Here is a 26133-nt window from a genome sequence, read left to right on the forward strand (position 1 = left end):
GGAAAGCAGTGGGGAAACTGGCACCCTCATTTACAGCTGGTTGGGGTAAACTGGAACAGCCTCTCCGGGGGACAATTAGGCAGTAATGACCAAATACCAAATGCACTTAGCTCTTCAACAATTCTACTTCATTAAAATAACCTATGTTATTTTAATGTATTTATATAATATAATATAACATTGTCTGTCACAGCAAGGATGTAAATCATCCAATCTACCAATAGGAGACTGGTTAAGTAATTTATGGTGCACCCACATAACAGAATACCATGAATACCATCAACCATAAAAATAAATGAGGCAGCTCTTTCTGTTCTGAGAGAGCTCTGAAATATATTTGGAAATAAACAACAACAATAACCAAAATGCAAACAAGCAAACAAGAGGTGTCTCCAGGGAGGAGACTAGGGGTGGCTGGAGACAGGAGGAGAGGGAGACTTTTCACTGTGTGCTTTTTTGTACCTTATGAATATGAAACCACGGTGTTACATTTCTTTTTCAAAACAAAATTCAAATCAGTAAATAGATACAAATTGTAGAACAACCTGCATGCTATGATTTCTATAAAGAAATTAAATTTAGAATATATATACCCAATATTATATACAGTATATACAACTCTAGATAGATACTATATATGGATATCCATCTCTAAACTGATGTCCGTATATTACATATTACGTAGCCATAAACAGCTACCTCTAGAAGAACACACAAGAATCTGAGGGCTGGTTTCCTCTGCGTTGGAGAACTAGTATAACTGGTACCTGGTAAACTGCATCGTAAGGCAGCAGGGGTGAGAGAAAGAACTACTTTTTCACCATATTTTCTTCAAATTCTGAACCATTACACATATTACCAATTTAAAGACAGATCACGATGAAAATGTTTAAGCCATTGCGGTCCCTCTGGTCCTCTGCTCTTCCTCCTTAAGACCCCCCAGCCCCCGATGGATCTCCCCACACATCCACACTAAAGATTCCCAATCTCTGTCTCCACCCCAGCTTGTGTCCTAAAACTCGTCTCTACTGCTCAGCACAGAGAGCTGGCCATTCCTCCTCTAGATCTCCTTGGGCGGCGTCTTCCCTGAGGAGATGGAGTCCTCAGAGCTCTGTGGTCCACGAAGCTCAGCTCTTCTCTGCTCAGGTGCGACCTCGCTGGCACCCGCGACGTAATGCCCTCTATATGCTGGCACTTTCCCAATCTCCATCGCTGCCCAGATCTCTCCTCTGAGCTCCAGATACAAAACCCAGGACGTCTTCTCACAGACAACTCAGACTCCTGGCCCCCCACGCCTGCAGTTCCTTGGGTGTTCCCTGGATCCACTCAACCAGGCAGAAGCCCAGGGTCTTCCTGGATTCCTTCCCCGACTTGGGCCCCCTCCTGGTAATCAATGACAAGCCCCTGTGGATCCTACCTCTACACTGTTCTGTAACCTTCCCACTTCTTTCCACCTCTGCAGCCACCACCCTAGTGCAGGCCGCCTTCATCTCTTCCCTGCAAGCTCCCAGCTGCTCTGAATGCCCAAGACATCACCCCCATCCACACTCCCCGCTGCTGCTACACTCAGCTTTGAAACGTCTCTAAGAGTCTGCTTGGGCTCCAGAACAAAATGCCACAGACTGAATGGCTTAAAGAATAGAAATCTGGGGCTTCCCTGGTGGCGCAGTGGTTGAGAGTCTGCCTGCCGATGCAGGGGACTCAGGTTCGTGCCCCGGTCCGGGAAGATCCCACATGCCGCAGAGCGGCTGGGCCTGTGAGCCATGGCCGCTGAGCCTGCGCGTCCGGAGCCTGTGCTCCGCAACGGGAGAGGCCACAACAGTGAGAGGTCAGTGTACCGGAAAAAAAAAAAAAGAATATAAATTTATTTTCTCACAGTTCTGGAGGCTAGAAGTCCAAGATCAAGGTGTGGGCAGGGTTGGTTTTTCCTGAGGCCTCTCCCCTTGGCTTGCAGACAGCCACCTCCTTGCTGTGTCCTCACATGGCGTTTCCTCTGTGTGCCTGCATCCCTGGTCTCTCTTTGTATGTCCAAATTTCCTCTTCTAATAAGGACACCAATCAGATGGGATGAGGGCCCACCTTAGCCTCATTTTAACTTAATCACCTCTTTAAAGGCCCAATCTCTATCTTTAAAGGTGCCCATTCTGAGGTACAGGGGTTAGGGTTTCAACACTTGAATTTGGGAGCAGTAGGGGGGCACAATTCAGCCCATAACCATATCTGACAAGTCACGGCACTCCCCTCCATAAAAGCCTTCAGTTTTATGGGTGTCCCACCGCCCTTAGAATAATACCTTTCCAACACGTGATCCCTGCTTACTTCTCTTCCTCCCAGCTGAGAACAAGGAGCAGGGAAAGAAGCAGAAGGAGATAAGAGCACAGCTGGGAACAGACAGGATTAGAGAGATTAGGAAGGACGGTGCCTTCTGTTATTTCTCTTCTTTTTCCCAACTACTGACAGATTTGGGGCAAGCTGTCCAACCTCTCTGAAGAACGAGGCTTGGCCCCTGATGACCTATGAGCCTCCCTGAACATACATGTCATGTCACAGAAATGACTTCTCCACCCCATACTTAGATCCTCTGGACAAAATACCTGTGTCCCCTCAGCCAAAGCAAGGGTCCCCCCACCGTCACACTCAGAGAAACTTCTGGCTGAATCCAGATCGAACGCAAATCTACACTGCAACTGAGTGACCTCCCTCTTAGTCCTAACTGCTCAGTAAGGTGACCCAGATAATGGGCAGCAGCGATTCCCCACCTCACCCTGAAAGCACAGCCTTGGCCACATCACCATGCAATCCCTCATTCTTCTGTCTCCACACACGAGCTGAGTGACCTGGGGCAGAATGCTCACTATCTCTGAGCCTTGGTTTGTGCGTCTGCAGAATGGGGTTAATGCCCTTCTAAATTCCCTTCTAGGTAATTCCTACTGTATTGTTTCCTAGAGCTGCTTAACAAGTTACCACAAACAGGTGGCTTAACACAACAGAAATCTACAATAGCCAAGACATGGAAGCAACCTAAACGTCCACTGACAGAGGAATGGATAAAGAAGATGTGGTACATATATACAATGGAATATTACTCAGCCATAAAAAAGAATGAAATAATGCCATTTGTAGCAACATGGATGGACCTAGAGATTATCATATTAAGTGAAGTAAGTCAGACAGCAAAAGACAAATACCATATGATATCACTTATATGTGGAATCTAAAAAAATGATACAAATGAACTTACTTAACAAAACAGAAACAGACTCAGACAAAGGAAACAAACTTCGGTAATTTATCGTACCAAAGAGGATGGGGGTGAGATAAATTAGGAGTTGGGATTAACATATACACACTACTATATATAAAATAGGTAAACAACAAGGACCTACTGTATAGCACAGGGAACTATGCTCAATATGTTATAATAACCTATAATGGAAAAGAATCTGAAAAACAAAATATATGTATATATATGTATGTATGTATAAATAACTGAATCACTTTGCTGTACACTTGAAACTAACACAACATTGTAAATTAACTATACTTCCAAAAGAAAAAAAAAAAAACCAGAAATCTATTCTCTCCCAGTTCTGGAGGATAGAAGTTGGAAATCGAGCTGTTGGCAGGGCTACACTCTCTCCGAGGGCTCTAGGGAAGATGCTTCCTCACTTCTCTCCTAGCTTCTGGTGGTGGCCGGCAATCCTTGGCGTTCCTCGGCCTGTACCTACATCACTCCAATTACTGCCTCTGTCTTTGCACGGCCATCTTCCCCTGTGTGTATCCAGTTGTGCGTTCCCTTCTCGTAAGGACATCCATCCTTGGAATGCGTGCCCACCTTAATCCAGTAGGATTTCATCTTAAATAATTACATTTGCAAAGACCCCATTTCCAAATAAGGTCACATCCACAGATACCAGGGGTAAGGACATGAATGTATCTTTTTTGGGGGGGACATACTTCAACCCACCTAGAAGATGGTGAGAGGATTAAAAAGAGACAAGGATGCCAAGCACTAAGAATGCTGCCAGGGGCACACAGGGCACTCAACAAGCCACACCAGGGAGCAGTTTCTCCCACACAGCAGCCTCCTTCCCAGGAGATCAGGCCACACTTCTTCACTCCTCGTAAAAACAGAAACCACAAGCAAGAAACCAAAAGCCAACATGCCAGCATCCTTATGGCTGATGTGTCGTTAAGACTTTTAAAACATACAACCAGGGCCTGGTACCAAGTCACTGATGTAAATATTCTATCAGTGGGTCTCTGAGCAAGCGTGCTCCGGCACGTGAGCCCCACATGCCTCGGAGGAGGGGGAAGTGCTGGTCTGCCAGTAAGGAGCCCCGAGGGCTGCTGGAAAAGGGTTTACCCAAGGTATGCAGCTCGGCTTCCAACATCTGGCTGCCTTCCAGCTGTGCAGAAACATCCAGACGTAAGGCCCTGTAAGCCCCATAGGCTGTACAGAGCCCGGAGCCGAGGCTGAGTCCTTCCCAAGGACAGCCGGGCAGGCAGTGAGGCCAAGGAAGCGATGAATAAATCATGGGCAGAGCCAGACTCCCATTGCCCCCCTCGGTGGAACCCAAATGCCCATCGCCACGATCAAAGCTGCTGCCCACGACTTGAGATTGACTTTGACGGGGTTCATTAAGGCATAAGCTCCTGCAGGGTGGATTTTCTCCATGGATAATGCTTGAAAATTAGGAAGTAAGTGGCCTGGGAGAACCTGGGACCCATTAACCACCTAGCCAGACGGAGCTTCCATTAAAAGAGAAAAATGGCTGAAAATCTGAAAACCGTCCTTGGGCAGATGTTCAAAGATTCCATTATGAGTTTTCCAGGAGGGCCTCCGGGGGGTTCACACCTCGCTCTGTGAGACAGAAGCTTCACAGACGGCAGTGAGATGGGCCTGGACTGAGGAGGCAGCCCCAGAGTTCGAATCCTGGGTGCTCTGAATGTCGGGGATCCCTGTTTCCCGACGGGGAGAAACCAGAGCCCCAGCTGCCACCCTCGGGTAAGGCACACGATTCCACGATGCAGGCCTGCGGATAAAATCGTGAAGCTGAGCCGGGGACTGGTGTGCATGCCAGACGCTCTTAGGAAATCTGTACATCGATACGGTCCCGTCTGCCAGATACCAAATGCTGAGGCCGCGCTTTAGGAATATAAGCGCCTGACACAGTCACCAAGTCACAAGACAACCAACAAGGCCCAAGGGGAAACGCAGAAGGGCCTCAACACATCATGACTGTTACTTCAAATAAATAAGCCAACTTTTAGGTTCCAAACAGCATGTGAACCCCAGCTCTGCGACCTGGCTGTGACGTGACTTCGGCACATCCAACACCTGCGGTATCAGTTTCCTCATCTGTAAAATGGGAATAATAGTGCCTCTGCCTCCCAGAGACTTTTTATGAGGATCACATGAGAGATCTTTCATAACGCACCTCTGGCGGGTGTTAAATAAATGTCAGATCTGCCCCCACCGTTTTTCTTCCCTCCCTCGTCTCTCCGGCATGTCCCACCCTCCTATGTTCTCAGGAGCCCTCCCCAGTTCCTCTCAACATCGTCAGGGCTCCCTAGAAAACCCTTCCCTAAACCCTAAACACCCACATTCCTGAACACGGGTTACCGACATCTCCCACTGCCCCCAGCCTCTGCTTCCAGCTTCCTTCCCCCGCACTCACACCTCGGGACAGGACGGCCCCTACCCGCGGTTCCCAAGCGCGCATCCCAAGAACGCCTTGGTCCACTGCGAAGCGTTCAGTGGTCAGCGACGAAATTAGAAACTGAAGGGACAATTGCTGCAGCTCTTCTTCGAACCCCATTTAAAGGATCACCCTGTGTTCTGAGGATGAGCTACTCCTATATTGTTGTATTAAAATCTGATGTCTATTATAAAATGGTGGCGATTTGACAAAAGGTGATTCTTTTTTTCGTTGTCCTCATTTGATCAAATAAAGGTAGGTGAGGCAACATCGGAAGTCCAGCCTCTTTTGGTTTACTTTTCATTACTTTACTGGTCCATAAATTCAAGCATGGAAGTCCCCCGAATACATCCATCAGGGGGGCATGGCTGCCTCCACTTCATCCCCAGCTCAACTTCTTTACCCTAATTTACAAACCCAGCTTCTGCTCTCACCATGCAAGGGAAACTGTTCACTCCAAGGTCTCCAAATCCAGGCCCCTTCCTGCATCAGACAGTCCAGAAAAGGCTGTCCTTACTCAGACATACCAGAGCCTCCATAAAAAGGCCAACCCCAGCCTTTCCAAACAGATTTGATCAAGGCAAAGCCTTCCCAGTGCCGATCACATGAGCCCAAGCTCTCACTGGCATCTCTGGTCATCACCACCCCACCCACCAAAGCACGGCCCTAGAGCTGGAAAAGCCCAGGGTCCACAGCCTAGCTTTTACCCAAGTCCAGGCAAGTTGCTTTGTTTCTCTGAGCGTCACTCTCCTACTAGGTCAAGCCATGATGGTGACAGTCCCTATCTCACAGGGATCTTGAGAAGATCTGACAAAATCATGTGTGTAAAGCACTTTCCACAGTGCCTGGGAAACAGTAAGCGCCATTAACTGGGACAGTTAGTGGAAGTAGTCTTCGTAGTAGACATGCCCTCTTCCTAGCTTTATCTCCCATGGCTTGTTGACACTCCAGCAAAACTATAATCTTTGTGAGTCCCCAGATACACCATATACCTGCCCACCTCTGGGACTCTGCCCCACCAGCCCGAAATTCCAGCCTCACTCCCACCCTTTCCTTCACAATCCCTGTGTATCCATTGCAGCTGGAAGAAGTGTGGTCCTCCTCTGAACTCGGGCAGCATCTGGTCTGTGCCACTCTCCTGACTGCATCACTCTCCACATGACCACACATGCCTTATTCAGACCTATGTGCACATCTTCCCTCTGGTGCTAAAACTCAATTACTTAAAGTCAGGGGAAGCTCTGTACATCCATCAGTACCTGCCACAGTGCCTTACAAGTAAGTGAACAATAAGTAATTGTTCTAAGAAGCCAGTGATATCATCCCCAATAGATCATTTTAAAATAGAGAAGCAGATGTAGTGTGATGACTTCCTATGTCCGATGCTGAATTTCTTCCTAGAACCAAAGCTAGCAATATTTGTATGTATATAAACACACACATCTATATACAGGGCTGTGTGTATATATATGTACACACACACACACACACACACAAATATGTTCATCCCAAAATCCCGGGCAATGCAAAAGGACAGTAATTAAAATTCTAATCCGATGGGATTGAAATCCATTGTCTCTGGGGCCCAGCACTTCCTCCACCCCACAATTCTGATTAACTGTCAGTACACGACTCTACTTTGCTCTCCCATTAACATTTACAACTTTGCACTCTGACTTCTGTGTTGTTTTGATTATGTCTTCCTTTGGTTTAGTCTTTACCACATTATTTCCCTCCCTTCATTCAAGTCACCCTTTCCATGTGGCACTGTTATTTATTTATTCTACAAAGCTCGCCATTTACCCTCTGTTTTGTTCCTCATCCCCCTGGGTTTCTGGATCCACTAAATGGCCTTTGTATGGTGCCTTATGTATGCAAAGAACTCAAGTCCAGAGAGAGTTCAATTTCATTCCATTCTGCTCTCCTCCTCCGTCTCTCATATAAATGAAAATTATTTAAACAGACAAGGGAACAGTCCATGTGTCCTCCTCTAAATGTACTTAGAGGAAGGGCATTTCTATTTCAAAATCTTTGAGGCTCTTTTATTCATTTAAAAGGAGGTGCTCCAGAGAACCCAGGAAACTTAATGATCACCTCCCAGAAGCAAGCTGTTCATTCCCTTGAAGTCAGAGCAGAACCAACATATGGAAAATTATCATCAGTCACTTAGTCTGCATGATGGCCCCATAGGGTGTATTCACCCTCTTCGATTGAAAGTGGAAAACAGGATTCTGTAGAGGCAAAGACTGAGACGAGCCATTTGAACTTGCAGCAGACCTACGATATATCCAGAATTCTCAGGACTCTCCTTCCAGAGTCTAACTTGGTACTGACCCTTCAATATGTCCTAGGTCATGAAGAAGAGTACCCTCTAGAACTCGTAGACAAGCTCAAGTGCGAACTCCAAATACTTGGGTATTTCAGAGCCACCAAACAAACAAACAAACAAAAAGCTGTTTGAATGTTTCAGAAAGGCCAACAAGGCAAGGGGAAAACATCTCAGGGAGAGAAAAAATGGGAAGAATAAATTTTTCAAAGTCAGTGTGAAAATGAGTCAGAAAAACCTAATTTCAGGTTCATGGTTGATGACCAGACATTTCAGGACTGAAAATGCCAGGTGGACCAAGAGTCCTCATCTCTGTTTTAAGACCACCACCAGGATCACAGTCGTCCCTGGTCGAAAATATTTCCAGTACTCAATAGGCTTAACATAGCCTGCGGTACAAACTGAAGTTCATACATAAGTAGAAGTTCATACATTCATTCAACAACCATTCACTGAGCCCCCACTTCAGTACAGCACCGGGCTGGGCACTGGGAGTTCAGACATAAACGACATCCCCAGCCCTCAAACCCAGCTGCAGAGCATGGATTAGTAAGCAGGTGGTGGTGCTGCTGAAGTGCCAGGCACCGGCCTTAAGTACCTTGCATCCATGATCTCGTCCACTCCCCCCAAGAATGCTATGAGGCTGCCATTACCTCCCTTTTACAGGGAAAGAGCCCACTGAGGCACAGAGAGGTTTGTAACTGGCCTAAGGTCACACAGCCAGGATCTGAACCCAGACCATTTGATTCAAGAGCCTGCCTCTCTTCTGAGCCATCACTCCCCCACACCACCCTCAGAAGTGGGGTCCAGAGAGTGGCTCCCCAGTGCTCTGCTGGTTTTCTCACCATGGAGCACCCTTAGTCCAGTGATCTCAGCACCCTTACAGGGTAAAACACCTACCAAGACAGAGGAGCCCAGAACCGCCTTTGAGATGCTGAGCCACAGGAGCCTCCAGAATCCATGTTGAAAGCAGACATTCAACCCTTCAGCAGAATTAGACCTGATCACCCAGCCCCAAAGCCTGGAGTTCTGGACCTGGAAATTCTTGCCACGCCCACACAGAAGCAAACATCTCTCACCTGCACCTGTGCCGAATGTCCTCCCGGTTCTCCATCTACATCCAACTGGGGGACCAGGAGTGGGGGGACAAGGCGGGGAGGTCTGGCCACAACCTACCGCACTCCCCTCACTGGTAATCAAGGGAAAGGACATTGAAACCACAGCAAGTTACCACTTTGTGCCCTTGGGAAAACTAATGAAGAACTCAAGTCCAAATATTGGAAGAAACGTGGGGAAGCAGGTGCTCTCATAAACCACTAATGGGAATATAAATAGATAGGACCATTTCAGAGGGTAAGTTGGCATTATCTAGACAAGCGGAGAATGTGCAAACCCTTTGATCCAGGGTTCTACTTCAAGAATATTATGAAGTCCTGCTCTGTGAACAAGGATTTTCACTGCAGTGTGGCTAGTCATGGTCACAACCTAAATGTCTTACGAGATGAGTGAACAAACTTCAGCATATTCATACAATGGGATACTTATAGCAGTTAAAAAAAAAAACACATCTACATGTGGCAACAGGGATGGACCTCAAAATTACAAGAATAAATGAAAAAATTAAGTTGCAAAAGTACACACAGAATGATAGCCCTTATGTACACTTTAAAATACTATGCATTGGAGAGAGACACACAAATGTGGGAAAAGATTAAAACAGAGACAGAAAGGCTATATGCCAACTTGAGGATAGTGGTGGCCTCTGGGCAGAAGAGAAGGTAATGAGATGAGGGACAGTCTTCGAGAGTATCTGTAATATTTTTCTCTTTAAGAAATCTGAATTTATATGAAAAATGTTAAAAATCTGATAGATCTGTGTGACAGGTACACTAGCATTTGTTATATTATTCTTGGTTTTTTTATGATGTTTGAGAGATTCCAGAATTTAAAGTAATTAAAAAGTATGTATTTTGAAACACCCAGGCTACTCTTATAATCTTTGAGGTTTAATAACCACTCAAGTATAGGGAACGAGCATAAATAAATTAGAATACCACGTGTGAAGTTTAACATGAACAAAGGCAAGGTAGTGGCAGCCGTTAAGAAGTGAGATTATGGAATATTATTCGGCCATAAAAAAAGAAGGATATCCTGCCATTTGGAATACATGGATGGACCTTGAGGGTATTATGCTAAGTGAAGTATGTCAGACAGGGAAAGACAAATACTGTACGATCTGACCTATATGTGGAATCTTTAAAAAACCCAAACTCATAGAAAAGAACAGACTGGTGTTTGCCAGAGGCAGGGGCTGGGATGGGGGGGCGGGTAGAGAAATGGGTGACAGTGGTCAAAAGGTACAAACTTCCAGTTTTATTCTTAATAAGTCCTGGGGATGTAATGTACAGTATGACGACTATAGTTAACAATACTGTATTATATATTTGAAAGTTGCTAAAGGAGTACATCTTAAAAGTTCTCACCACAAGAAAAAAAATTGTAACTATGTAAAGCGATGGGTGTTACCTTACCATGCTAATCATTTCGCACTGTAGACATATATCAATTTTTTTAAAGAAGTGAGATTCACTGAATATGGGAGGAAAGCTTTCTAGACAAGGAAATTCACTAGTAGAGTTGTAAAGGGTGTATAGGAAGCTTTCTCTGAAAAACTGTACAAACAAGGGCATAGCTTAAATCAATAGTAAGACCAGACAGCAAGCAAGGGTACACACTATAGACATAAGGCTGCATTTAGCTGTGGGAGAAGGAACGAGCTGGGAAACCCTTCTCAGTCAAGCTGGCCAGAACCATTTGCTAAAACTCCAGCAAGAAATAGGGATCACTTGGGCACCAACACCATCCGCCAAGGAAGTTAGGGCAAGGGTCATCTGTATCAGTTCAGCCCACTGGCAAGGCAGGGAGGGTGCTCCTGAATAGGCCTGGGTGCCTGGAGGCCTGATGCTGCTGGGAAGGACGGGGATGCAGGGTCCACCACCGCAGAGCCCTCTCCGAAGTATCCACTGGGATCTGCAAACCAGACGAAAGCCGAGCGCAAAAACGAATTGAGAGTTTTCTTATTATTGATTACTAATGTAGTCTGCTTTCAGCCTTTTTTCTCCCCAAAGGTAACATTTCCCACCCATCTGAATGGGGGAGGGGCATGGGGGTTTACTCTCCATGCAGCCCTTGTAAATCATTGCTGTAAAATGTGTGGGAGAGTTCATTTATGGGAAGGGGTGGATTGAAGTGTTTGGCAGACAAGAAGGTCCAAAGCTAAGCAACAGGCCTTAGAACAAAAAGCAATAGTAATGCCAGTGACCAGGTCAGGCACCCAGGGGTCCTGAGAAGATCTGCAGAATTCAACAATTGACTTACAGCAAATTGCTAGCTTTTGGTGACTGAAGGCAATCAGGGCTAGGTTTGATGGAATTTAGAAAAATGAAGAAATGCTATGTTGTGCCCCAGGTACCAAGGGGAAACTTATAACACACACAGACTGCAAATCTGAATCATTCTGTTTCTTCAGAATTTTCTTTCCATGTAAGAATTATTCTTCGGGAGCAGTGCCATCCAATAGAACTTTCTGTGATGACGGAAATTTTCTACATCTGAGCTGCCCAATAAGGGGGCCACTAGCCACGCGGGGCTAATGAGCACTTGAAATATGCCTGGTGTGACAGAAGATTTTGATGTTTTATTTAATCTTAACTAATTTAACTTTAAGTAGCCACATGTGGCAAGTGGATGTCATATTGGAGAGCATCCTTCTTACTGTCTGTATAGTATTCTAGCATATTGATGTGATAACTCACCCTTTCTAGGAAGCATTCACTTCCAGCCTTTCACCATTAAAGGCAATGCTGGCACACAATCCTCATAGCTGAATCTTTGTACACATCCCATCAGGATAAAGTCCTAGAAGTGGAATTGTGGAGTCAATGGGTAATTACATTTCTAGGCTTTTCCTACATAGCAAGACCACCCATTTACAGTAACATAGATGTGAGCAGAATTTTATCTATCACTAGCTGTTTTCACATACATGATTCTCAAAGGATCCTCAGCGACTACCAGGTAAAATCAGACAGGGCAGGGAACAGCAGCCCGTATGTATAGACAAGGAAACAAGCTGTGAAAGAGCATGCCGCTGACTTGGATGGTTTAGAGGATTTTTACAGCCGACATCAAAGAATACACCCAGGGCTTCCCTGGTGGCGCAGTGGTTGAGAGTCCGCCTGCCGATGCAGGGGACACGGGTTCGTGCCCCAGTCCGGGAAGATCCCACATGCCGCAGAGCAGCTGGGCCCGTGAGCCATGGCCACTGAGCCTGCACATCCGGAGCCTGTGCTCCGCAACGGGAGAGGCCCACGTACTGCAAAAAAAAAAAAAAAAAAAACAGAATACACCCAGCCATTCTGGGATGTTAGACCATTTGTTCTCCCACATCAGCTTAAGGAGGGAAAATGCCAATGCTACATTCACAAGTGAAAAGATCAGGATATGAAATTATATTCTCCATATGATCAAAACGACATAAAAATCAAAGAAAATCAACGTGTTAACAGTCTTTAGATCATAGAACTGTAAGTTATGTTTTTCTAAATTTTTGTCCAAATTTTTACAATAAACTGGAATATTTAAATAACATTTAGTTATATGTTACTAAATGTTAAACAACATTTAGTTATATTAGTGAGCAATAATAAAAGCTAAGAGCCTCACATGCATTATCTCACTTACAATATTTCTACATGGGAGGGACCATTATTATCCCTATTTACGGATGAAGACACAGTGGGTTGCAGAAGGTTGAAGAAACCTGGCCAAAGCTGAGGCAGTGAGCTGGGATTTGGACCTAGGCTGGCTCCCTTGAAAGCCTGTATTCTTAGCTACGACATAAGTGCATCTCAAACTTGAACTCGAGCCATAAGTGCATCTCAAACTTGAACTCGAGCCGGAGTCACCCGAGGATCTTGTTTAAATGCAGATTCTGATTCAGGTGATGCTTGATGCTGTTGGCCTGGAGACCACATTTTGAGTAGCAAAGCTCTCCACCATAATCCCATGACAAGATTACCTTCTTAAAGGAGCAAATACACTATACTCAACCAGGAAAATGTTTTCTAATAATTTAAATAATATCAATGCTTACTAAGATATAAAAGCAAAAATAGATTTGTCTTCTCAATCACTTTTGCAGCCTCCTTTTCTATCCATACGGCAGGGCTTAAACTGCTCTTGTAAATTCCCACCCACAGACGCTGGTGTCAGAATAAGCCCAAGCTTTATCAACATTCTCGTCTCATTAGCAGGGAGGATTTTATCCCCAAAGCTTCCGTTAGCAAACAATTCCACAAACCCATGGAGCAGGTATGCGGAGGAAAGGCCCCAGCGGTGTCCTGAGGAAGCAGCCGGTCTCACCCGCCACCCCTGACGGCAGATTCTCTTTGCCGAGTCACCGGCACATTTTAGATTTGGTGTTCCCTATTCCCACGGACCTTTTCTTTGAAACATTAAAATTAGGTACTCTCTAAATATTTTAACCTTCGAAAATTTGGCAAGCACTTGCTAATCTTATCTCAAAGAACCTTCAACACCCTTTAATTATGTTCCTAATTCTTCATGTCTTTTTACATGGCATTATCAGATACTTGTTGAAGGAAACTTTTGCCATTTGCAGTAACCCTGTTTATCTACTTTAATGCTTAATGCTATGCAATTACTCATCTGATACCACGAAAGTAGCCCTTGCATATAGGATTTTATTTCCCTAACTTTTCACTCTATATCTTTTGGATTTTACTACGTCTCTTACAATGAATAGATGGGTAATTTTTTTTCCACAAGTGTTAGTGACATTGTGTTGTACACTTAGTCTTATAATTGATGCATTTCTATTACCCTCCACTTCCCTCTAAGATTATATTGATTGATGCACTTCCTTCCTTGAATCATTTGTGTGGTTTCAGTAGCAAACTTTTATTTCCTTTTAAATTAGACCGGAAGATAACCTTAATTTTCTTATTGTTTAATGTTTTCAACACTGATATTTTATAAGAGAACTGCTTTCACTTTTTCCTCGCAGTAACTTCTCATGTTCCTTAAGTGAACTGTGTAAACTCCCCTCAAATGGAATTAAGATGCACAGCAGTTTTCATTCACCTGTCAGAAACCCCTGTTTAAACACCACATGCTAGACTCCCAATTGTCTAATTTATCACCTGATTTTACAATTGCTATAATCCATTTCCCTCTCAAAGGCCTCTCTCTTTTTGTCTTTTTTTTTTTTTTTAAGCCGCAGGTGTCTCTGGTAAAGATCTCTGCAGGTCTTTGAAGCCAAATGAGACTGTTTTAAAATCTAGAGAAGAAACAATGTGTCACCAAAGGGCAACATCTAAATTTCATTCTTCCCTCAACGGCTTCTCTTCTTCAAAGTCACAGTCACTTATCTTTAGTGATCACCTCCCTGCCTTGAGGTAACTTACAGGAAACCCTATTGTGTGACAGACACTAAGCCAAGCCCTGACTCAGGTGCAGGACTGTAAAACAAATAAGATGGACATCAAAGAACAGGACGGACCCCCCTCCCGCCTCAGGGAACTTGACTCACACAAGAATGGGAGAGTTCTTTCTTCAGTTCAAGATTATGGCTGAGTTACATTTTATGGGTACTTTCCAAAGGTCCTGAGATTACCCCCACAATGCTGGACAGTGTTCCATTCCCTGAACATATAGTCCAATTCCTGATCCACTTCAATTCCTCTGGTATGTTCCTTATTCAACAACTGAGCATCCTTATTATATTTTTGATATCTGTTAGCTTTTCTTGGATTGTCATTATTATCTACTTGGGCAACATAAATGAACTTTGGGCATGCTAAATCTTCCCCTACTGCATCACCGCTGTCCTTCACAGGTTCCACAGATGTTTATCGTTTCTCTATAACATTTACAAGGTTAATGCAATCTTTAATTAATACAGAACATTCCTGATGCGAGTCATTCTTTCCAACTTTATCTCTTTTACAGTAATTAGAAACCATTCTTTCCAGCCCTGCTACGCCAGGCCCCAGCCAGCTGGGCTCCCTCCTGTCATACCTTTTAATCAAACTTCTATAAAGTCTGCTTTTGAAACTTCCATTCAGTTCTGTTCTGGCTTCTCTTAGCAGCAACAGTTTTTTACAGCTTTGGATTTTTTTCTGATGAAACACCCTATGCTGCTAATCACTCTTTCATCGTCCCCAGACTCCCCCATCTTATTTTTATAATAAAAAAACAAGTTATTCCATTGTATATATGTGCCACATCTTCTTTATCCATTCATCCGATGATGGACACTTAGGTTACTCAGCCCTGAAAAGAAATGAAATTGAGCTATTTGTCATGAGGTGGATGGACCTAGAGTCTTCAATACAGATTGAAGTAAGTCAGAAAGAGAAAGACAAATACCGTATGTTAACACATATATATGGAATTTAAGGAAAAAAAAGTGTCATGAAGAACCTAGGGGTAAGACAGGAATAAAGACACAGACCTACTAGAGAATGAACCTGAGGATATGGGGAGGGGGAAGGGTAAGCTGTGACAAAGTGAGAGAGTGGCATGGACATATATACACTACCAAACGTAAGGTAGATAGCTAGTGGGAAGCAGCCGCATAGCACAGGGAGATCAGCTTGGTGCTTTGTGACCACCTAGAGGGGTGGGATAGGGAGGGTGGGAGGGAGGGAGATGCAAGAGGGAAGAGATACGGGGACATATGTATATGTATAACTGATTCACTTTGTTATAAAGCAGAAACTAACACACCATTGTAAAGCAATTATACTCCAATAAAGATGTAAAAAAAAAAAGTTAAATTTAGCACTTTCCAAACCAACTGAGAGGCTTTTTTTTCAACTGACTGCGGAGCTACACGTGGGATGAGGGCTCACCTCTCAGCCATGTCCAATTAGTTTAATGACTTGGAGAACACTGCCCTGATTCAAGGCAAAAGCTGAAGGAAAATGTTCCAGTAAGGCCATCAAAGACAGCGTACTTGTGATATCCCTAGAGCTAACCTCACTGGGCCTTATAATAACGAGAAGCGATTTTTAATGCAATAAAGTTACACACCATTTATGTTTTCATTTCTCTCTGCCAACAGACACACGAGTGTCCCACATGGAACACTGGCATCTTAGGTCCGCACGTCTTCTAAATCAAGTTATTCATACAGGCCATGTCCCTCCAGCGCCCAGTTCCTGAAGGCCTGTTCCAGAGTCAGCTAACTGGCTGCCCTCCCTCTTTGCTACGGCCTCCCTCCAGGCCAGAGACAACCCTGTCTTTAGACTGCACCATGTCGCCTGTCGAAAATCACAGTTGGACTTGAGCACCTGCAAATTCACCCAAATTACAGTCTGCTGGTATCACAATGACTCATTAAAAAGAGAAACAGTTTTCAGGAGAGAACTTGGGAGTAAGGGTTTGGAATTCTGAGGCTCATTCTGGCTTGCCTGTAGTTATTAACACTTTTCAGACCTGCAGCGTTACTTCCACACAAGACTGGACCTGCTGCCCACGAGAGCCCCTTGGTTTGAGGTAACAAGATGGGGCAAATTCTTGCCAGCTATGACTTCTTTCTGGTACAGTACATTCATATGTCACCTTCCACAATAAATAACATCAATGACTAGTTCAGAAAAAGTTCTCTCATATGTGAACTATACAAGCTTAAGCTCAGAGTGATAAAGAAAAAACTTAGATTTTTCTTTTTATATGAGGCATTATAATCAGTACTATATTTCCGCCTTAAAAATCTATTTCTAGACTTTATAAACAGTGGGCCCTTCTTTTTGGCACTCAGCACTATTTGAGGGCAGTACTGACCAAAAAGAAATTGCTTTTGGTTGGTAGTCCAACAAAATATTTCCATCAAAGGGGGGGAAAAATTCTCCATCATGAATATATTCAAAGGCAAGTCTCATGGTGCTGAAATAATTTGTTTATTGTTGTTATTGTTTCTTTTAATAAAGGAAGCCTCTACAAAGGCTAATTTAAATGCCTATAACAACAAGTCCTCCACATGGGGGAAGAGCAAAATGTCACTTTCAATCGGCCAAGGACAGGCCACTTGAATAAAATCAACTTGAGATATGCCCCGACCAATGGCTCTCCAACAGATCATTCTATCCAACATAATAAGCATGGACTCAATACTGACACCACTACCCAGTGATGGAATTCTCTAGCACAAGCTAGGGAGTACATCTCCTCCTTCCAACACATGTGAACTTGAGTGTCTACTCAGTGCCAAAGCAGTAGAGCCAGTGGTCAAGAGCACAGGTTTAAGTTGTGCAGACCTACATGACTATTCTGAAACCACCTCTTACTGGCTGCGGGCTTGGAAAAATTCCTTAGCCTTCTAGTTTCCCCATCTCTGAAATGGCAGAGCATACCACCTACCTAAATGAACTGCTGTGAAAATGAAATAAAATTCATCAGCATAGGAGGCATGAAAAAAATTACGGTATTGACATATACCAGATGTTTTTAAAGCTGTTTTTAAAAGAATGGGTAGTTATATAAGAACTAAAAGAAAGATGGCCAAGAAGACGCATACCTTTGGTATTGGAACATCTCCGAAATCAGGATGTGCCTAATTCATCTTTAATACTGTAACATCTCTGATATCAAGATGTGCCCAACAGCCAACAGCATCTTATGAGAGCACAGGGTAAGCAGATGCTGTGATCTATTGGTCACTGGCAGTGCCTGGGTGAACTTGGTCACAGCCGCTGATGTGCGTCATCACTTCCATCCAGTTCTGTGCATTGCTGGTAATGAAGAGGTTGAATTTACCTGCTATTCAGAATGTCTTGTAAAAGACACTAAAATTTTGCATTGAAATGAAAAATTATTGTTATACAAAAAGGCAAGGAAACTGCGTAAATTTGAAAATAGGGAAACAAATATCTGTCATTGGAGAAAGACTAAAATTCCATATTTTCTTGCAAAGCATAAGCCAAACACCTTAAAGGAAGGTGCTTGAAGAAATCCAGAAACAGCTGAAACCATACCACATTTTGTTTCTGAGACAGAGGCAAAAGGAGTGCCATTCACGAACTGAGAAAGTGAACTGCAAGTGAAGTTGAGTGAAAAGGCCAAATGCTTTGGAAGAACTGGAAGGTCTAAACAACAGGAGGCAGGTGTGGCCAATTCAGATAACTCAAAGTAGAACTGACAAAACTCAGTCTTTAAGTAAAAAAAGCAAGTCAAAAAACTACAAATATAGACAAGTATGAGCTCATTAAACTCTAGGGGCACACAAGGACTACACTGATACATACCAGACAGTTAATAGTAATTTTAAAAAGAGGAAAGAAAGGTAAACAGGATGAAGAGAGATTTTAATGTTTTATTTTAATGACTTCTATTGTGCTTGAAATTTTTTATAGTGAGCATATATTCGATGCATTATTTTTGTAATGTTTTTAATTCAGGAAGGTTACAACAAAATGATACATGTACAGTCTTGGCACCCTGCCGGGTAGAGTAACCCTCCCGTGAGTGGTAGCCGTTATTACACTCCTAGACCCCGCAAAAGAAATAAGAAATATGACATATACATTTACAATGATCCTAGCCCTTAAGGAGTTTACAAGCTAGTAGGATTAGAGACTAAAAGAGGTAAGATATATATATAAAGACATGTATATATACATACACCAAGATATGTGTGTGTGTATATATATACATATACCAAGATATGTATATTATACATATATACACATATTTATCATATACAGTATATGTAGTATGTACATATATGTGTCTGTAGGTAGTATGATAAGAAGGTTGTTGCCTAAAGCCACAGAAAAAATGTCTCATGAGAATCTCATAAGCCTAGAGGTAAAAGAGCCTTAGAACACCAACAGATGTACCCCAACATTTTATTTGGATAGCTAAAGCTAAAGAAGCAAGCTAGGACATGTGTCATCACCTCTGAAATCTGATCAAGAATGACCCATCCAACCTGGAGGGCATTATACTCAGTGAAAGAAGTCAGACAGAGAAAGATAGGTACTGTATGACATCACTTATATGTGGAATCTAAAAAATACAACAAACTAGTGAATATAACATAAACGAAGCAGACTCACAGATGTAGCGAACAAACTGCTGGTTACCAGTGGAGTGGCAATATAGGGGTGGCGGAGTGGGAGATACAAACACTACTGGGTATAAGACAGGCTCAACCATGTATTGTACAACACAGGGAATATTGCCAATATTTTGTAATAACTTTAAATGAAAAGTAACCTTTAAAAATTATATAAAAATAAAAATTTTTTTAAAAGAATGACCCATCCATTAAATATTCTCAATGACCAGATATCCACGTTTGCCAAGGCCTTGTGACATCCACACAGCTTTGTTCCCACGAAGGCTGTGCATCCAAGAGTATATCTCACATTTAGAAACACCTCCAAAACCTCACTTTCGGGAGAAGTGTCTCTGCCCTCCCCAGATCACGACAGAGGTAAGCAATCCCATTTCCTTCACTGGATCATTTAATTCTTCAAGGGCCAAGAACAAGTTCTACACAGCTCTGCCCCCCTACAGCACAGAGCTGGTACCGCACTAGTGAACAGCCAAATAAAGAGTCAAGAAGAGTTTTCGAGTTACCCAGAGACAAAAGGGAAAACAAGGGTCGCCTGCTCGGGAAGCTAGGGCTCTTCCCTGGAGAAGCCTTTTGAAAGACGGCGTGATTGAGGCTCGTGTGCCTGAGGGAAGATAATGAGCACTTCTCCCCTTCAAACCCAGCGCCCCTCTATTGGTACATCCTTTCTTCCCGCGAATTCACACACAAAAGAAGGCAGCAGCAGACAATGCACTTCGCTGGTCTGAAGAGAGGAGGAAGCAAAAAACCCAAGGGAAGACTGGCCACCGAACAAAGGAGAAGGACAAAGGAGAAGGACAGCTGCGAGGCAAAGTGTCTTAAAGAATGCAAGAGTTACAAAGTGACGCAGAGTGTAACTTTCCAAAGACTTCAGAGAAGAAAGCAGAAGATGAGAATTTCTCCAAAACCAACTGGCTGCTAGTACAAAGGATTTCCACCCCCCACCACCACTCCCGCCCACCTGCAGAAGGAACTCAAGTTATAAAAGCTTTTGATGGGAAGGGGGAGGGAATCACGGGAAGGGAATGGGAACTGAGCGGAACAATGACTGCTCTGTAGGGCAGAGGCAGGGGGACTTCCAGGGTAAGATTTCAACGCGCAACTCCCAAGGCAAACTTTCAGATAGCTTCTCCTCCAGTTCCCCGCGCTAGTGAGCCTCCCGAGCTTAACAGTTTATTCAGGGAATCGAGTGGCTTCTGGTGTCACCCACCACCTGCCTTTTTTTTTCTTTTTTTCTTTTTCTTTTTTTTTTTTTTTTTTTTTTGCGGTACGCGGGCCTCTCACTGCTGTGGCCTCTCCCGTTGCGGAGCACAGGCTCCGGACGCGCAGGCTCAGCGGCCATGGCTCACGGGCCCAGCCGCTCCGCGGCACGTGGGATCTTCCTGGACCGGGGCACGAACCCGTGTCCCCTGCATCGGCAGGCGGACTCTCATCCACTGCGCCACCAGGGAAGCCCCCGCCACCTGCCTTTTACCTGCTTTCTCAGCCTTACTCCCAAGGGAACCAATTCCACAATCTCCAACGTTACCCGCTTTCACTATGGCACAAGAGGGAAACGGGAGGGAAAGGTCAGTGCTGAGGGTGTTTCTACATAAAAATGTATTTTCACACTGAACTTGCGGGATTGCAGAAACAGAAAGCAGAAACCTGATGCCTAAGACACCCTCGGGAGGAGGATGCCATCCTGAACCCCTGCATCTAAAAGACACTCTCAGGATGAGCAGTCAGAATGCTCAAGATGTATGGCGAGGGGGCACTCACACCAGACCAGGGGTTCTCAACTGGGGTACTCAAGTGGGGGTGATTTTTGCCCCCAGGGGGCATTTGGTAACAGCTGGAGACCTTGTTGGTTGTAACAACTGGGGGAGGCTGCTACTGGCATCAAGGACCAGGGATGCTGCTAAATTTCCTACAAAGCACAAGACAGCCTCCATAACAAAGACCTCTCCGGCCCCAATATCAACAGCACCGAGGCGGAGACACTTCCCTAGACTAACCCCATCCCTGCAGCCATCTCCAGAAACCCTAACAATCCTACCTGAAATAAACATTTGCCATGCCTCTGGGCAGTTACCGTGTCACAAAAGTCCACGTATCCTGTAAGCAAGAGCAAACATCAAGCAGATGTGACATGCAAATGCTGCATCCTCAGATGTTCTCCCAGTAAACATTTTTAAGGGCGCTCCTCAGGACCCAAGAAAGTAGATTCTTTCACAACAATTACAATGAAAGAAAGACAGACACACACATACACATACACACACAGGAGCTGTCATCTTAAAAATCTCCCCAATTGTCAGGTAGAGGCAGAGGCAAAAATAGCTGTACAGTTAGGATGGCCCATGTGATTCCAAAATATTCCAAAGAGAGAAAGAAAGAGGGGAAGAGAACAAACTGGACAACTCCACAGCCTAAAACAGATTTGCCCCCAGGGCTATCTCATAGCTAAAAACAGTTCAATCACTCTGAGTCATCCATGGTATATAGCATCTTTTATTTTTTAATTGTAAAATACGATAAACATATAAGAAAAGGGAAATGTAAATATTGAGCTTAATGAATGAAAACAAACCCCCATGTAACTACAACTCAGGTCAAGAAATGGAACCGTGTCCAGTGGTTAACTCCATGCCAGGCGTGCCTCTCCCAGGCACAGAGCAAAAATACGGGTGCTATTTTGAAAGTTCCATTTTTACTCAAGGACTGGGATTTATTTCATTTTATTTTTATTTATTTATTTACTTATTTTGGGCTGTGTTGGGTCTTCATTGCTGTGCACGGGCTCTCTGGTTGCGGCGAGCAGGGGCTACTCTTCATTGTGGTGCGTGGGCTTCTCACTGTGATGGCTTCTCTTGTTGCGGAGCACAGGCTCTAGGCACGTGGGCTTCAGTAGCTGTGGCACGCGGGCTCAGTAGTTGTGGCTTGCGGGCTCTAGGGCGCAGGCTCAGTAGTTATGGCGCACGGGCTTAGTTGCTCCGCGGCATGTGGGATCTTCCCAGACCAGGGCTCGAACCCATGTCCCCTGCATTGGCAGGCAGATGCTCAACCACTGCGCCACCAGGGAAGTCGCTGGGATTTATTTTTATGTATTTATCACAAATACCAACTGCTGTGACTGCAAAGTGAACAGATTTGGGAAGGGGGGCTGTTTATGGAAACAAGCTCATGGATTGTTAATTCACGAAAGCACTTGGGGGAAAGGCATGGAAGGATGTCTAGAAACAGGGGGAAAAGCCCAGATTGTGGCCCAAGAGAAACTTGAGTTAGAATCTGGCACCCTGGGCACAGAGGACCTCTCAGGAGCCACAAAATGACTTCCCATCACATGATATTATCAGAAAAATTCAACGGGATCATTGTGTTTCAATGGCAAGCAAAGCACCTCATACACAGGAGACAGTCCAGAAATACTGGGTTCCCTTTCCTCTCCTTGCCCATGAAAAGATGCAAGGTTGAAAAGGCCATGAGTTTCATAGATTATGTGATTAGAAACCGTCCTAATCCCCAAATTCTCTAAACTGTTTCACAAAAGTGATGATACAAGCCCACTTTCAAGTTACCCAGGTGACTTTGACAACGAGGCATCTAAACCAGTCTTGGAGGCCCAGAATGTACCCTCCTCCCTCCCCTACTGGCTCATATCCCTGTCTCTCCCTCACTTATCACAAGGTGAAAGGCCTAAGTGGGCTGTCAGGAAAAAACACCTCACACCCCAGCAGGGAGCCTTCATCCATCTCTTTGAAGACGAAAAGCAACAAGGTGTGTTTATTTGTACTTGGTGCACACGGCCTCATCCACCAGCCTGGGCTGCACGAAGGGACTCAGTTCGTTAACAATAATAATAATAAAACCCACCGGCTCACACCACTAAGCAGATCTCTCCAGGAGAAAAGGTCAACACCCACACTCCTGGGTACACATGGGGGAAATCAAGCCTTTTCATAGATAATGTCAGGGAGTCCCTAAAAGGTCAGCCAGGAAGGAGGTGAGCTGTCTGACCCCCTCAGGGCCTGGCCCCCATTAGACATGCCTCACCATCCACGCATGTAAACCCACCGAGCCCACCACGGGAAGGAAAGCTGGGTATCGGATGGGCTGAGCCTTTCTCACAGGCTACAGTAAAAAATAATAGCGGTCAAAATCGATGCTTCACTTCCCTAACACAAACAATAAAAACAAAGGAAGAAAAATACATACACAAACACATGAAGGCGTCTGAGAAGGTTCCTGAAAAACAAAGGCCTCCAGATTGCTCTAGAAATGTCAGTGGCCTTTCAGACCTACAAAGACCCGGAACTCAGACTAGGGCTCCACTCTGACCCCAGGTTTCTTTACAGACTATCAAAAGAAGACAGAAGTCAAAAGCACCAGCTTTTATAATCTCTCTTGTTCTATCAGCTTCCCCGAAGAGGATCGAGCTGTAGGATATGGGATAGAAGGGCAGGGTCCCTGGCCCACTATGAACCCCAAACTGAACCGCCATGCAGGCTTCAGGAAAACTGACCAGCCCTGTTTCTGGTAACACTTCAGGTCAAAGTAGAATCCCTGATAAAAGGATGATGCTAATATAACAGGAAAGAATGCATACACCCCAACCTGCCTAGAAGTTTCTAAACCAACAACTAACTGTAAAGGTGAGACAAAACCACACAAGCTCAATGACCACAGATAACAGATAACAGAAAACTACCACCTGGGACAGCTAGGCATTCTGTAACCGCACCCCCTCCATTTTTCCCTCCCCATTATGACTTTTATTTATTTTAGCCCTATTTTATATGTACACACACATATTAAGTAACCCGTGCTGACCAGAGAAGGACAAAGTTAACTTTAGGGTTATTTTTACAGAGTTGGAGACTCAACCAAAGCAACCCAGTACTAACTGGGAGATGCAATAAATAACACTTTCTACTGGGCCTCAAGCAGCTCTCTGAGGACAAACACAAGACCCGGCTTCCAGACTGTCCTGCTTGAGTGTTATCAGGGGACACACCAGGGCAATGCAAATTGAGAGCATGAATCTAGGCAGGTCTTTGTGTCTGAGATGTCCTGGAAATCTGCCTGTTCTAACAGCCTCCAAATAATCATTCACCCCTACCCGTGAGTGCCAGTACGCCCTTGGAGCTCTCTCCCTGTGGTGGCCCAATAGTTCAGGAGAAACAAGGCACTCTGACCCAGACCTGGTTAAAAATCCACAGCAGCCACCAGCATTCCACCCTCACTGGAAGCCACAGCAAACCCACAGACATCTAAACGGGAGTCTCCAGGAGTGGGGATGATGTCATAGGTCTGAGAGTGGGGGAAAGCTACCCAGTGGATTCTGCGGATGGCCAGGACCAGGGACTTCAAGGAAGGAGGAGGATTTCTCTTTCCAAGTGCACGCCTGGCAGGGAGGGGGAAGCTCAGAATTAAGTGTGTCTCCACTTCCCCAACAAACACACCACCAAAGACACCTCCACAGCAAGTAACTAGAAGCATCTGGGAGAATCAGGCATTAATTAGACACGTGGATGGCACCGACATCAGGCAAGCCAGCTTCTGCTGAAGAAAGTTCACTGGGCCCTGTCACCTACTTTTCTGGGCATCAGCTGCCCAGAAATAAACATCAAGGGGCCAAGGGCGTGGCGACCCTAGGAGGGGCAGCTGACAGCTGTGGCCGGCGGGCAGGGGCAGGGGAAGGGCTCCAGGCTGGAATTCGGAGCGCGCCCACATCAGCAGAAAAGTTCCCTGGAATAGCATGCTGCTCCTGGGGACCTCAGGATGCACACGCTATGGCGATGCCAGGTTCAAAGGGCCGGCAGATGAAGCCCGGATCCTCTCCCAGGGCATCTCGCCATTGTAGGTCGAGTGGGGGGTAATCAGATGATTTAAATAAATGTCCTGCTCCCAGTATCAATGGGAAAGATTAATAATTCCCAGGTCCGGCCCTGCTTCATCTCTCTTTGCCCAAACCAAACACAGTCCCAGGGAGGAATGGAAGGAAACGGCGATTACCGCTCGCCCTGCGGTCCAGGTAGGAAACTGAGGCACGGGGGTGCACACAAGAGAACCCAAAGAGGCCCTGGGGAGGCTAGCACAGCACGGAGAACCCCGCGTCTGGGATGATGGGATCAGGGAAGCGTTCTCTCCCCTCCCCTCCCTTCCTCCTTTCCCCTACACAACACACACACATACACACGCACGAACTCTCCAGCTACGCCCAATCAGGGCAGCTGCCGGGCTCCCCAGAGCCGGACTGCACACAAAGCCCCGCCCGTGCACACACAACACAGCACAAGCCGGCGCGCACGCCCACACAATAGGACGGCGCGCACCCCGCCGCGGCCCCTCGCCGGGGTCCCGGCCAGCCCGGCGCCGGGGTCCGCCCTCCGTGCACACCCGCGCCGGGAGACGCAGACCGGGCAAGAGGAGGGGGCACGATCGCAGCCCGGCCGCCGCGTCCCGCTCCCCGAAGAAAGTTCGCCGGACGCCCCCCGACTCACCCGCGGCGCTGCTCAGCAGCAGGCACAGCGGCCCCAGCAGCCACATGGCGCGGCCGCTGCTCCCGCTGCCCGGCGCCGTCGCTGCCCCCGCGGCCTCGGCGCTGACCCCGCCCCTCGCCGCGCCGGCCCCGCCCCCCGCTGTCCCTCCTCCCGCCCGCCCCGCCCTCCTCGGCCAGGCCGGCCCCGGCCCCGGCCCCGGCCCCGGCCCCGGCCCCGCTCCGCGAAGTTTTGCGAGCGTCCCGGCTGCGCGCCGAGCCCGCGTCCTGCCCAGAGTGTCCAGGCTCGGAGAGGCCGCGGAGGAGGCCACGGAGGGTCCGGCCCTGGCGGCCTCTCGCCGCCAACCCCCTCTGGCTGCGAAGATCTAGTAATAGCCCGGGCTCTGTTCTTGCCTTCTCTTTCTCTTTTTCCTCCGCCTTTTGCTCCTCCATCCTCTGAGGATGCCGCGCTCACCATCTC

General features: G+C 45.8%; 1 protein-coding gene across 2 annotated transcripts in view; it reads right to left on the minus strand.

Annotated features, from left to right (window-relative positions):
• Positions 1 to 25737, minus strand: part of LDLRAD3 (low density lipoprotein receptor class A domain containing 3) — a 256513-nt gene extending 230776 nt beyond the window's left edge. For both annotated transcript variants that reach the window (XM_082628187.1, XM_082628186.1), the window contains exon 1: positions 25678 to 25737. In XM_082628187.1, coding sequence (XP_082484313.1) covers positions 25678 to 25723 — 46 coding nt within the window. In that variant the 5' untranslated portion in view covers positions 25724 to 25737. The remainder of the gene's footprint in view (positions 1 to 25677) is intronic.
• Positions 25738 to 26133: the final 396 nt, after the last annotated feature.

Source organism: Mesoplodon mirus, assembly GCF_964341445.2.
Source record: "Mesoplodon mirus genome assembly, chromosome: 7".
In the NCBI taxonomy this organism is placed as follows: domain Eukaryota; kingdom Metazoa; phylum Chordata; class Mammalia; order Artiodactyla; family Ziphiidae; genus Mesoplodon; species Mesoplodon mirus.